At 44.9% G+C, this 14,852-nt stretch overlaps 1 protein-coding gene across 1 annotated transcript in view; it reads right to left on the reverse strand.

Annotated features, from left to right (window-relative positions):
* Nucleotides 1-14,852, reverse strand: part of BFSP1 (beaded filament structural protein 1) — a 44,609-nt gene that overhangs the window by 6,599 nt on the left and 23,158 nt on the right. The window contains exons 3-5 of the mRNA XM_074949537.1: nucleotides 7,359-7,454; nucleotides 5,983-6,075; nucleotides 1,165-1,385 (exon numbers count right to left, since the gene is read on the reverse strand). Of these exons, the coding sequence (XP_074805638.1) occupies nucleotides 1,165-1,385; nucleotides 5,983-6,075; nucleotides 7,359-7,454 (410 nt within the window). The remainder of the gene's footprint in view (nucleotides 1-1,164; nucleotides 1,386-5,982; nucleotides 6,076-7,358; nucleotides 7,455-14,852) is intronic.

Below are 14,852 nucleotides of genomic sequence, written 5' to 3' on the forward strand. Positions count from 1 at the left end.
GAGCCTGGAGGAGCACTCAGGAACAGCTCCAGCGGAGAGAGGTACCGGTGGCTCCCCCGAGCATGGCTCTCCTTTCTCCAACCTGCCCCACTCACCCTCCAGCTCCGGAGTGCAGCTCTCCTTCCCCTTCCCTGCCCCAGTCACCCTTTCACCCCCGGAGCGTGGCTCTCCCTTCCCTGTCCTGCCCCAGCCACCCCTTCACCCCCAGAGTGTAGCTCTCCCTTCCCCGCCCTGCCCCAGTCACCCCTTCACCCCCAGAGCGCAGCTCTCCCTTCCCCGCCCTGCCCCAGTCACCCCTTCACCCCCAGAGCGCAGCTCTCCCTTCCCCGCCCTGCCCCAGTCACCCCTTCACCCCCAGAGCACGGCTCTCCCTTCCCCAGTCACCCCTTCACCCCCAGAGTGCAGCTCTCCCGTTCCCGGCCCCGCCGCAGTCACCCCTCCACCCCCAGAGTGCAGCTCTCCCTTCCCCGCCCTGCCCCAGTCACACCTTCACCCCCAGAGTGCAGCTCTCCCTTCCCCGCCCTGCCCCAGTCACCCCTTCACCCCCAGAGCACGGCTCTCCCTTCCCCGCCCTGCCCCAGTCACCCCTTCACCCCCAGAGCACGGCTCTCCCTTCCCCGCCCTGCCCCAGTCACCCCTTCACCCCCAGAGCACGGCTCTCCCTTCCCCGCCCTGCCCCAGTCACCCCTTCACCCCCAGAGCACGGCTCTCCCTTCCCCGCCCTGCCCCAGTCACCCCTTCACCCCCAGAGCACGGCTCTCCCTTCCCCGCCCTGCCCCAGTCACCCCTTCACCCCCAGAGCACGGCTCTCCCTTCCCCGCCCTGCCCCAGTCACCCCTTCACCCCCTGAGCACAGCTCTCCTTCCCTGGCCTGCCCCAGTCACCCCTTCACCCCCAGAGTGTGGCTCTCCCTTCCCCATCCTGCCCAGTCACCCTTCCGCCCCTAGAGCCCTGCTTAGTTGGCAGGGGGAGGATGGTGAAGAGAGCGCAAGCAAAAGGATGGGAGAGGAGCAGGGGGCGGAACCTTGAGGAAAAGAGGTGGAGCAAGGGGTGGGGCCTCGGGGGAAGAGGCACAGCAAGTGGGGGAGGTTCCAGCGCTCAGTGTCAGGTTTTCACAAATTAGAAAGTTGGCCACCCTACGCACCATACACAAAGTAGCCCTACCGGTTGTCTTCATTCTCAATGATACGTTTGTACCGCTCCAGCTCATTCTCCAGGGACTGCTGATATATCACCAGCTGGTGACAGTCACTCGTGTACTTCTCCAAGGTCCTCTCAGCATCCTCTATCTCCTTCCTAAGAGTTTCAATCTGCTCGTTGTACAGCTGAACCTCATCATCATAACTCTCTTGAGTGCTCTTAATAGCTTGTTCCAGCACGGTTGTCTGAAATAAAGGAAATTGGAATCAATGATATACAACATTTCCTATGTGGGGACTGACAGACATTTTCAGAGGAATCGTTAAACGGTGAGAAGTACTTTTCTATGTCAGCAAACTAATGACTGAAAAAAAGTCGTATGCTTTGGATAATTATTGAAGAGGAAACTGACTACAATACTATGCATGGCTAGTGAGAGGGGCTAGTGAAGACGGATGGATGGGAGATGGTTTTCCAATCCCACGAGAGTTTGAGATTTCAATTTTTTTCCCATACTGAAGTAAGATGAAAAGTTGCAATCGCAAACATTTTCATGGACCAATAATCTGAAAAAAAAAATTCAGATTGGGTAAATCAGAATGTTTTGTTTTGATAATGCTGAAGCCTTTTGGTTTGCTTTTGATCTTTTAAAACCCCTTTTAAAGTCTAAGTTAAATAAAGTCCCAAAACGTTTCCACAGAAATGTTTGGAATTGGGAGCTTTGTCGAAACGAACTCTTTTCTGCGAACAGTTTGGGGGTTTATAAATCTGCATTTTCCGATGAAAAAGTATTTAGGTCAGAAAATTCCCCACCAGCTCTCACTATGAAGATGTTTCCCAGAGAGCATCTAAGTGGGCCAGATGAGTAGCTTCTACAAAGGTCTTGGATTCCCTTGCACAAGCTCTGAAAACTGGGTCTGATGCTGCACCATTAAAGCCAATTGGCACGTTCATTATATTCATTTCGTTATTAATTCATATTTAAAAAATACATCTATTGCTCCACCCCCTTCGCCCCCCCCCCCCCCCCCGTGCCATGGTCTATTCCATAAATTAAAACATAGACCAAGGCGCTTCTATAAATATACCCGTCAGCACTAGGGTGACCAGATAGCAAGTGTGAAAAATTGGGACAGGGGGTGGGGAGTAATAGGCACCTATATAAAAAAAGGCCCCAATTATCGGGACTGTCCCTATAAAATCGGGACATGTGGTCACCCTAATCATAGCCCACACCACCCTAAGCAGCCTTAATATAGACGGTAAGAAGATGGGCTTTGCAAAGCTGGTCTCTGGCAGATTAAAGGGAGGAGGGGGAGCAGGTTTGCAAATTGGCAGAAGAAGGATGGTTTTGGGCTGCAGCATAGCCAGGAGATCTGCGCTCGGTTCCTGACTCCACTGCAGATGTTATGTATGTTTCCAGGCAAGTCAATCAGAGTTTCAGAGGTGGTTTAGTGACCACAGTGCTGCATTTGCGGGGGGGGGGGGGGGAAGACACATTACTGCACTATGCTAACAGCAATGGCCAGAGTCGTTCTGCCCATGGAAGACCCAGGCAGCCAGAATTCCTCTGGCAGGAGCAGGCTCATGGCTGCTTCTTACTGCTCCTTTTTGGAGGTTCAGCCTATATTCTTCTTGCACCGCCTCTTCTTTAGAGGAATTTTGGGTCTAGCCACTTTACATCCCACCCAGCCCCAGTAGGTTGTGTAGCACCAATGAAGTTGCTAAACACCCCCTGTACTTGGCACTCTAAAGGCTCCAGCACAAGGATTACAGGTGCTGACTGGACAGGAGCACAGAGGGAAGAGAGCTGCCTGTTCTGCCCAATCGGGAGGTGACTAAAATCTGGCCCATAATCTCTTTCTACCTCAGTTTCTCCAGCTGTCAGCTGGGGAGTATAATACTTACATAGCTCATTACTGACTGTAAAGCTCACCTTAGATGGAAAGGTGCCACATGAGACTGAAAGTGATTAATTCTGAGACTACCAGTTCTACAGCCATGTTACTAAATGTGACATCACTGCTGCCACGGGCATTATGGGAGCCCAGTGTGCAGTGCTGCAGACCAAGTTACAGCTAGCTGCAGGACAGGTGTAGCAATCGAAAGACAAACTGTAACGTTACAAGCTGCATCCTGCCGCTGACCCTCACAAAACACTTGGGGAGAGTCACATACAGCGAGCGAGCAGCATCTAATCCTCAGGGAATTTGCACTCTACCAGCAAGTGAAATGATGACCAAGGAAGTACTACATGGGGGTTGCCTTTAAATGTTACTATCAGAACATTCTGGCTTGTAGAATAACTTAACCGCCTGTGCAGTGACTCCTGCAGAGAACTGGGATTTTATTAATGCATCACTGGAACGTAAGTTGGCCACAAGATGGTGCTGAGTCACTTTTTTTTAAAAAAAAAAGCAAGCTAGGGAATTGCGGCAAAGTGTTACTTCTGCTGTTATTTCTCTATTTTATTATGTAATTCCTATAGCACCTTCTCTGTTTTCTTTTACAAACAGTCACACTTTATAAGAAGGGTTCATTCATAACTAGTCTATAGAGCAGTCGTTCTCAATCAGCACACAGCTGTGGTCCATGTGACATCCTCAGGGCCATAACTTGGGGGGGCAGGAGGGGCACCTGCCCCAGATGCAGAACCGGTGCGGGGTGTAAAAATGGGGTGGTGCAGGATTGGGCAATAGGTAATGGAACTAGGGGTGCTGGAGGTGCTGCTGCACCCCCTGGCTTGAAGTGGTTTCCATCATAGTCAGGGTTTACCATTTGGTTCAAAGGCTCTCAGCTGTGGGTGCTGGGGGTAGTTGCTGAGGAGTTCTCGGGGGCAGTTACTAGGTGGGGGGCTGGGTGCATGGGTGGCAGTCCCTGGGTGGGGGACTGTATGATGGAGGGGGCAGTTCCAGGGGGGTTGGCTGATGGAGGGCATTCCCTGGCTGTGGGGGGGGGCAAGTTTGGGGGGGCTGGGATATAGTCCCTGACTGGAGGGGCTGGATACATGGGGAACAGTGTCTGGCTGGGGGGGCACCCTGCACCAGGCAGGACTTCCCATCTTTGCCAGCAGGCTCGGCAGCCGTGCTCTCTGGGCACTCAGCCCAGCTGCACTGGCTCGGGGGGCACCCTGCACCGGGCAGGGGTCCCCAACTTTGCCAGCAGGCTTGGCAGCTGTGCTCTCTGGGCACTCAGCCCAGCAGCAATGCGGTGCAGCCTTGCCACCCTTACAGTAAATTAATTTTAACAGTTAGTGTTTTGACTTATTTACTCACTTAAAATGCTCTTGGCAGACATTTGCCAGTGTTGAAAGGAAAGGTGCTGTATCGATTTGAATTGTCTTGCTGTCATATAACAAATACTAAATCTGGTTCTTTTTGTGTGGCTGCACAGGCAGAGTATGTATTGTGTGCATGCTGCCCACAAGACACAGAGCTCTGCAGATGTGGCCCACAATGGTAAATAGGTTGAGAACCACTGCTGTAGAGGGTTAATAAATCATTAATATATTGCTTTAATAATTCATTACTCAATTGTTATAGACTGTGGGGAGGGGGGAAGAGGAGGAGGGGCAGGGGGGGAGAGCTGTTTCCAAAGAACCTGAGTGATTTGTTTTATTTGGGAAAATTCCACCCTGAGATTCCAACAGCTCAATAGGTTGATTATAACCATGATTATAACCACTTCTACTCAACCTACTAAGCAGCCATCACACAGTCATGACTGACCCTCTGAAACTAACTACATAAATCTTCATCCCATGGTTAGACAGAAGGCAGAAGCTGAGATAGGTAAAGTTTGAATAAAAAAAAAATCCTTTTCAGGCATCCATCTTATTTGTAGGTATAATACATATGCTCAAAACCCCATTAAATACCAGCCATGCTGCGTTGTTCAGTGTTAGGTGTTGATTTGTTGCAATTACATTAGCCTGAATCAATGAGGGTCACTAGACTTTCCAGTTAGTTGTATGGTACCTCAGTCTGCAGTTTCAATTTCTGAGTCTGCAGCTGACAAAGAATGCTCTTGTACTCTTCCAGCTGACTCTGCAGGATAGGAATTCTCCTTTCTGCCATCAGCCTTTCCTGAGAGAAAAGAAGAAAGAATGTCTGATCGTGTAAACATGCCACCAGAGATTTCATTACCTACAGTCAATCTGAAAAGACAACATGAATGATGATGAGATGACACCTCAGCCTCTTGCTACATAACTTTAATGGTCTCAAGTTCCCAATGGAGGCACTGTAGAAGCACTGCTTACGGTTTAAAATAGTTCATTTCATTTGAAAGGAAAAGGTTTGCCATTCACACCCAAACAACAACTGTTTCCTGGGGTACTGTCCTACACTGGTGCGAAAGTGAAACCCATCACCTTTGTTTCACCTGGTTTCATCCAATCAGTTTGATTCACAAAGGTCCATCCCTCTTGCTCTTGCCCCATCTTGACTCTTTGGAGAGGGAGCAGGCAAAGTAGGCTCACATCCCCATCTCCAAATCTTGGAATCTCTTTACTCTGATGGGACACATCCCTACTGCTGCTGCTGCTCGACTAGCCTTTTAACATGTCCCAGAATACACCTGGCTAGCAGAAATCCCTGTTCAAGACTTCTGACATCTCTTTTGATCCTAAAGCTCCTAAAGCTCACTTAAATTTTTCAAAGCTGCAACTTTGATCTTCTGTTGTCATCATTTGCAATTTCACATTTACTCACAGACACCACAGCACCTCCCTCTACCTAGAATGGGAAATAGATGGACTATCTCAGGAACTTAGGATAAATATCGACTATCACACTGTGAGTGCTCACTACATAGAATTTATTTACTCAGTGAAACACTTACCTCGCTTACTCCAACTGTAATGGTGGTCACACTAGGGGTCATTTGGATGATCTGTTGTAAAATGCTGACATAGGTCTGTATTTCCATGATATTCTGTGGTGGAGTAAAATCATTTTAATTAGTAACTAGTAGAGCAAGATTTTCAGTTCAGCTGTCTGAATGTCTGTGATTTATTTCTTGATGATAACTTCTTTCACTGGTAAAAGTATGGGTCAAATTCAGATCTGCCGTATATACATGCCACCCTGACTCTAGTGGACTTCTACTCATCTGAACTGGGCTCTATATGTGTTCGCAGTTTAGTAACCCAATCACCACATTCAGATAGTACTTTGCTAAAGCTGTTCAGTTACTGATGAGATGCAGCATATTCTTAATTCAGTACTATGTTACTCATGTTTTAAAGGAACAAATGGGAATATAACCTGATCTAGTCACCGGTGGAGGAGAGGTGGAAGGGGTAAGGGTGGTTAATGGTGTAATAAAGATCGGTGGAAGGAGGTTATTTTCATTTGTATGGCCGATGTGTAGGAATGTGACTCCTTTCAGATGACACTTTGTAAATGTGCTTAGAAAAGGCTGACCAAGTCCAGCATCTGGTTTGAGTCATTGACCATTGACCCTGTTCTAGTTTTTGCCTCTAGACCTGATCTAGCTTCCATAGCTCTCAATGGCAAAAATTCCAAAGAAATGTGGAAAAGGATTAACGTTAGTCTCGCTCCTTTTACCAAATCTATTCCCAGTTTATATATGGCTCCTAAAGCTATTTAATGATGGATCTTTTCCTGGGAATGCCAGACTACAATCCTCCCAGTCACACCCTTTACAGAACTTTAATCAGGCAACATTTTATAGTGTTCATGCTACAAAACAAATTGTTGTACCTCTGTAAAACAGTAAGGCCTATATCGACAAGCCTGTTCAGACACGTGATTCCCACTGATTCCAATGGGAGCTAGGTGCCTAAATACGTTTGAGGCTCTTGGCCTGACTGCTTATCATGGTACTCAGGATGGCTCAAACAGGACTGGCCCCTCTATAGATTAAATGATGATAAAGGATTCAAGCAGATCCTGTTAATCATGTTAATGATTCTAGACTGCTGACCTTGAGTGAGTGAGCTTTGATAAAATACAACAGCCTACTTGTTGGTCTAGAGAATACCGAACTGAATGTATTTTGTTCACTAACATATCCAGTCTTACCTGGGGTCACTGGGTTTCTTTGAACCTTTTCAAAATGCCTTTTTACAATAAAACAAAACAACAAACCTTTACCCTGTAGATGTCTGAAGTGGCCACTGAAAGAGATCAAAGTGTGACACTTTTCAACCTTCCAGACTCCTCTCTGACAGGTGGGGAATTCAGTGCAATTACCTTCTTGTACCTGTCCTTTGTAGCATTAATGTCATCCTGCAGGAACTGTGATTCAATCTGAAGTTCCAGATTACATAACAAAGCTTCATCTGCTTCCTGCAGTGCAGATAAACATGACATTTTTAGTACTGGCTTCAGGTTTGCTAAGAATAGAGGAGCCACTTATCCAACAAGTAAATATTTTAAAATTTGTAGCCACCTATGTTGAGAATTAAAGACTAATGGGAGAAACAAAGGTATGATGAAACCAACAAACAATATGCACTTTTATCCATTCGGCTCTCCCGTGGTATACACTATTTTTCTAAACAAAGCTGATAAAGACAAGCAGTTAAATACATTTCAGTGCTGTGGTGCTGTCACAGCTCATTCACCATATGCTTTATGATGGCTGGGAGCCAAGGAATAGACACTTTATGAAATACCAATCACTGAAGCTTGCAATGGTGTCTGATTCTATGCAGGAGGAATCAACAGTATAAGGCATTGATTTCTCCAATGTTTGTGACCGTGTTTGATATATTTTGACACTTTTTAAAATATCACACTAAAGAACATACCACATTTCTGTATCAACCTGAAATTTTTCATCCCTTCACTTTGCGACACCTCACACGTCATAAAATTGGATTTTTCTGTGACATTTCTGGGACTATTAATTATTAACATGGTGGCCCACAAAAACTAGAAAAGCAAGTTTGGGGGCAAAAAATTGCAATTAATTGTAAATTCAGGAGGCAGAAGATTCTCAGAGTCCAGATGGTCTAGAGAAATGAGCATGGAACTCACAATAATTACCGTGATCTACACCTGCATAACAGAGAGCAGAATCTGGCCCAGTATCTAACTCCTGTTTCAATTCTAAGAGGTCACTTGGCTCATTACTGAGTTATACTACTTTAAACAAGCTCCTGAATATAAAATACTTCTCAGTAACTTTAAATCATACAGTACAAAATAACAAGTTCTATGGGGATAAGTTTCAGACTGCTATCTAATACATCAGCATCTCATTAAGTATATTGTGCACCAATAGAGTGAAAATTTAGTTTCTGGTAGGACTCCTGAACATGACCAGTTGAATCCTTCTTGCAACTCCCTAACACTCAATGGTTCCTATGACATTTTATATTTTACTTAAGTGGGGGGAGTTTTCATGCAGCTATAAATGCAATATGAACCTGATCCAAAGCCCATTGATATCAAGGGAAAGAAACTCACTGCTTTCAATGGACTTCGGATGTGATACCTGAGCTGGCTGAATTGCACCAATACAATTGAATTGACATTTACAGAAGACAAAAGTATTCCCTGCAGTGATAAAAGAGGTGTTAAAATATATCAACAGATGCAGGCTTGGCATCTATAGTTTATATAATCTCAGCGTAATCTGGACCTTGAGTAAAATCCTAGCCCCCAGTGAAGTCAATGGCAAAAAAGCCCACTAACTTCAACGGAGCTAAGATTACACTCCTAGTACGTTGGAGGATTGTTTACACGTAACTCTTTGTCAGGAAATCAATGCATTTTGGCAACTTCTGTGACCAAATGTTTGTGGGTAAGACCTTCAATAACACAAGCTCTCTGAAAACCCTGGAGACATTTTTTTCACATCTACACTCAGCCCTTTGCAGCCTCTCTCTATCAATGGTTTTGTTATGATATTACAAAATCCCATAGATTTTCAGTAGATCTTATTCTAGAGAACAAAGTACATACAACCTGAGACCATGGCAGGGGGGTGGGGGAGGAGCGTCCTTTTCTCAATTGTTTTTTCAATTTGTTTACTTTCTGCATTTGACAGCACTTTAAGTATAGTTTCACAAGTTCCTGCTACAAGCAGCTATTCAGGTCATTCCACCTGCGTTATTAGTGTGTCTCTGACCCAGCAAGAGCAAAAAGAAATTGCAAAACATAGGAATATCTGACTGTAAAATCAAAAATGTGAAGGTGAGTCTCCAGGACAGCTATACATCTGAAAGTGCATTTAATTCATATTTTTACATTAAGTAGTTTCAAGGTGATGGTGTCTCTTTAGTTCTGTCACACCATGTTTTGAGTGGTAAGTTGTGCTCAACAGCAATAATCATCAGCTTTGTAGCAACTTTGGGGTAGCCATGGATGCTAAAATCACTAATATTTCATGGGCCTGATTCGGATCTCATCTAGACTAGAGTAACACCACTGGCTTCAATGGAGATCCTTCTTTTTTAGGCCTCAACTAACCAATGCATTTAAGCACATGCTTCATTTTAAGGACATGAGAAGTCCCACCCCTATTCAACAAAGCACTTAAACAAGTTCTTAACTTTAAGCACCCACTTAATTCCTGATGAAATCAATGTGACTTATGCATATACTGATTTGCTGAATCTGGGCCTTGCACCAGAGACTAGAATCAGGTCCCATGTGTATGAGTTTATGAGATAGTTACATTCAAAATGCATATGCTTTTTTTCTTGACTCATTTCTTTCTTCATAATTCCAACCACACTGCTCATGCCAGCTCCTCAAGGTAAGAGTATGCTGGTGAAAAGGTCTGACTCAGTACTTTCCAGGCTTTGGGATAGAAAAGTGAGCATGTGCACTGTGAACCTACCTGTATCATAGTTGCCAGCACATGGGGGATTCTGATCTCTGTTGTAAATCAAGGATATCTCCATTGAAATCAGTAGAGTTACATTGGTGTCCGTGAGATCAGAACCAGGCCCATTCAATATAATTGATTTTGTCATATATGATAATCCCAATGTTGATACAAAGGCTGATGATTAGTTCTCAGGAAAGTGTGTTCTACTTCACACAGAACCTAACCTGACACAATTAAAAAGTCATCAAGGGAAACTAAGACCTGATCTACACTTAAATGTTAGGTCCACGTAACTATGTGCTAAGGGGGTGTCAAGGTTCCTTCCCCACTCTGAACTCTAGGGTACAGATGTGGGGATCTGCATGAAAGACCCCCTAAGCTTATTCTTACCAGCTTAGGTTAAACACTGCCATCACCAAAGTGTTACACAAAGAACAGGGGAAGTGCCCAGTTGGAAATGTCTCCCCTCCAAAATATCCCCCCAAGCACTACACCCCCTTTCCTGGGGAAGGCTTGATAAAAATCCTCACCAATTTGCATAGGTGAACACAGACCCAAACCCTTGGAACTTAAGAACAATGAAAAAGCAATTAGGTTCTTAAAAGAGAATTTTAATGAAAGAAAAAAGTAAAAGAATCACCTCTGTAAAATCAGGAAGGGAAATACCTTACAGGGTAATCAGATTCAAAACATAGAGAATCCCTCTAGGCAAAATCTTAAGTTACAAAAAGACACAAAAACAGGAATATACATTCCATTCAGCACAACTTATTTTATCAGCCATTTAAACAAAACAGAATCTAACGCATATCTAACTAGATTGCTTACTAACTCTTTACAGGAGTTCTGACCTGCATTCCTGCTCTGGTCCCGGCAAAAGCATCATACAGACAGAGATAATCCTTTGTTTTCCCCCCTCCAGCTTTGAAAGTATCTTGTCTCCTCATTGGTCATTTTGGTCAGGTGCCAGCGAGGTTATCCTAGCTTCTTAACCCTTTACAGGTGAAAGGGTTTTTCCTCTGGCCAGGAGGGATTTAAAGGTGTTTACCCTTCCCTTTATATTTATGACACGGGATGTGAAAAATTCAGACCCCGGAGTGCCACAGCTATGCCAACTGAACCCTCAGCATAGATGCAGTGAGGTCAATGGAAGAATGCTTCCTTTGACCTAGCTACCATCACTTGGGGAGGTGAAGCTCCTACAGCAATGGAAAAAAAAACCCTTTCCATCCCTGTGAGAAGTGTCTGTCTTATGGCACTACAGCAACATAGTTACAGCATTGTACCTAAACCACAGTGGCATCTGTAGCGTAGACATGGTTTGAATAAATAACCGACTACACAGAGGAACATGCATAAAGTACTGTCAAATGCACAAAGGAAACAGAAAATATGGGAACAAATATTTTCCCCTAATCGACTTCATTTCAGTCAGAGTAACACTAGATGTTGCTTGTCACAATAGGATCTTAAGGGGGCTGAAGGGAGACAGATTTTTAAACATATGGCATCCCTTTAAAACTCACCACTTTCAATTATCAGAGGTAAATATCTGGTACAATGATCAGATCATGTGCAGTTAATTAAACTGGGCAGGGCATGTGACTGTGGTGAAAGAGGAATTTCCTTTTTCACATGCACAGCAAACCAATCACCCGGGCTGATATGCTATTCAGAAATGTGTTGATGCTTGTGATTTTCATCATGCCATTGACTCATCCAGCCAGGTTTGCTGATGCACCAATAAAACCACCATGAACTTTTTTTACTCTAGAGCTAGTTAACTGCACTGTGAGCAAATGCCACTAATTAAAACAGACCATGACCAGAATATTCTAAGCCAGTCATCAGGAATTTGTGGAGCATTTATGCAGCTTTAATGATTTCCTATTGAGAGAAAGATCAGCACAACAATGATAGTGTTAGGAGCCTTATGGGGGAAGCAGACATCCCCAATTAGCAAATATTTTTGTATGTAATGAGCAAATCTAGTCTTCAGCTTTTCAAATGTTTGCCCAAGGGAGAAAATGCATTCGCAGTTTTTCTTTCTAAATAAGCTAGATTTAGCTATGCATTCACTGAACCCTCACGCTGTATCAAATCAACACATCATCCAGTTATTTTCTCCTCAACTTTGTATCATTCTTTCATTATTCTTTATGTGCATTTAAAAAAAAAAACTTTAGATACTGACTCCAGCAGTGATCAAGGGCCCAGATCTTCAATGGTATTTACAGCCTAACTCCCACTGATAAATACCTTTGAGGATCAGGGCTATTTTCAAGCAATAGCAATAAGATAGGACAAGTCCAGTGCTCTGCAGAATTGTTGTTTAATGCTTCTGTATGTTGATGTGTTCTTACCTATTTGTAAAGATTCCTGCATGTATATAAATTTATCCTGAGTACTATGCACAAAAAATGAACTGCAAAGCAGAATGGACTTATTTTTCTGAGTAAAAGCCACTGCATTCCTACATCTATAAATTGACCTGCATGTACCCAAATACTAGTTTAAGTGTAAGGTGATGGATATGGGAATATGAATTCTGTGTCACTGATAAATATGGACAATGCAATCATGTCAGAACTTTGCTCTCAGCATAACATGCATCTCATATCTGCTGTCTGCCCCGCTGTAGAGAATACTGCTGTCAAAAACCTGCTAAGATGTATAACATCCTCCATTTCATTTGATATAATGTGAAATGTATCAGTGGCACAGAATTTTACCACACGCACATACATGTATGGAGTAAACGATTTGCAAAATGGCCTTCATGGCAGGGCTTGGATCCCTGTTTGTTGTTAATGGAGAGAGGTACAAATTTTACAAACAACAAATCATTCACTAAAATGAGCCCCTTTTTCTATTCCGCAGTAGTCTGCAAACACGCAGTAAGCCTCTTCATTATTCAGATGGACCAGTGAATGTTGTGTATGAACAAATTTCTTCCTAAAGATTGCTCACAAACTGGTTGCCTCGGTGAGCGTTCCACTGCTCATTTGATAGTTTGCTCTCTGCGGTTTGTAATCTTTGTCACCTGATATTGTTTTTGTTCCCTGATTGCGTTACCTAATATTTATAATCACTTCTGTCTGTGTGAAAGATGCCATCTGACTTCATCTTCTGACCTAGGGACCTCCAGAGCTAAGTGCATAGCTTGAGCTGAAGCTCTTAACCTATAGCTCCAACAGACTCAGCCAGAGAGAGAGCCCTCTAACCAGGGCTGAAAGTAAGTCGAGTGACTTACCGGTACGCTGGGGACAGCTCTGGCCCCCGGAAGGGCCGGGGCTGAGGGGGTCAGAGCCAGCCCCAGCCCACCCTGAAATGTAAGTGCCCCCCCCCGCACCTGGGTAGCAGCAGCAGCAGCCCGGAGCTCTGGGGCTATTTAAAGGGCCTGGGGCTCCCCTCTTCTACCGCCCCGGCCCTTTAAATAGACCTCGGAGCCCTGGGGTAGTGGGGGCTCCAGCTGCCTCTGCAGCCCCTGTCCTTTAAATAGCCGCTGGAGTCCCACCACTTCCCCGGGTAGAAGCAGGGGAGCCGCGGGCCCTTTAAATAGCCCCCGGAGCCCTGCAGCCGCTGCCCCAGGGATCCAGCAGCGGAGCTCTGGAGGCAATTTAAAGAGCCTGGGGCTCCAGCCACTGCTGGGAGCCCCAGGCCCTTTAAATTGCCCCCTTGGGAAGCGGGCTGCCCCAGTACGCTGCACCGGCTCTTGCCAGTACGCTGTACCGGGGCATACTGGCTTACTTTCACCTCTGCCTCTAACACATATTCACATTTTGATAATGAGAAGGGATTTAGTAGAAGTTGTATTCATTAGTGTGGTACCCTAGCGTGCTACATTTTGCTTTCTCTTTTTATGTTCCTCTTCATCGATAAGGCACAAGAGAAAAACATCAGAGATGGCCACCAGACCCCTGTCACGTCTGCTCACACCTTCAAAGGCATCATGTTTCCCAGCAACAAATTTGTTTTTCAGGTTTTCATATGTTTTAAGTGACAAACAAATATCTCAATTTTTCGCAGAAAAGCCAAGTCTCCAAACTCTAAAACAAAATCTTTGAGTGAACCTTTGGGAAAATGTGTCCTCACTTTCACCCATCTCTGATCACTATGAGCCAGACCCTGTTCGGACTAGGGGATCACAATTGTCCCTTCTGAATCTGTGGCACTGGATTCAAACCAGTTGTTGGTAATCTCCACGAAGGGTCTAGGGAGCAGGAACCTTTCTCCTCAGCTGGCAGAATGGCTGCAGAGATGCTCAGAGCAGGCTACTTCTGCGCAATGGCTGAACTACCACCCCATGACCCTGTGTAAAAGGGGAGGACTGAGGAGCCATGCAGCACATACTTCACGCTCTACCTTGCCCCCATCCAACCTTGCATTGTCACAGGTAGGCCAGTGGAGCTGGGCTCCGAACCACGTGTTGGGGTTCATGTTGTGTCACTTTTCAAAATGCCCTCCCTGTGCAGCAGAACCATACTGGTTCTGATGCCGGAGAGACCTCTATGCCTCCAGAGATGGCTCTGGATTTGCCTTTCCATTTGGTGAGCTTATAAAGTACCCATAAAATGTGTTCTAAATGAGCTCCAGTATACTGGCAAATTCTAAGCAAATGATTTCTCTGAAATATGGAGGAGAAGGGATGTTCTGGACATTAAAATGTAGATAAAAAAAGTACAAGTCATTCAAATGACCCCGTCAAGGTTCCTTCCCCACTCTGAACTCTAGGGTACAGATGTGGGGACCTGCATGAAAGACCCCCTAAGCTTATTCTTACCAGCTTAGGTTAAAACTTCCCCAAGGTACAAACTATTTTACCTTTTGTCCTTGAACCTTTATGCTGCCACCACCAAAGTGTTTAACAAAAATAACAGGGGAAGTGCCCACTTGGAAATGTC

The sequence above is a fragment of the Natator depressus genome, chromosome 3, assembly GCF_965152275.1.
Source record: "Natator depressus isolate rNatDep1 chromosome 3, rNatDep2.hap1, whole genome shotgun sequence".
NCBI classification, from domain to species: domain Eukaryota; kingdom Metazoa; phylum Chordata; order Testudines; family Cheloniidae; genus Natator; species Natator depressus.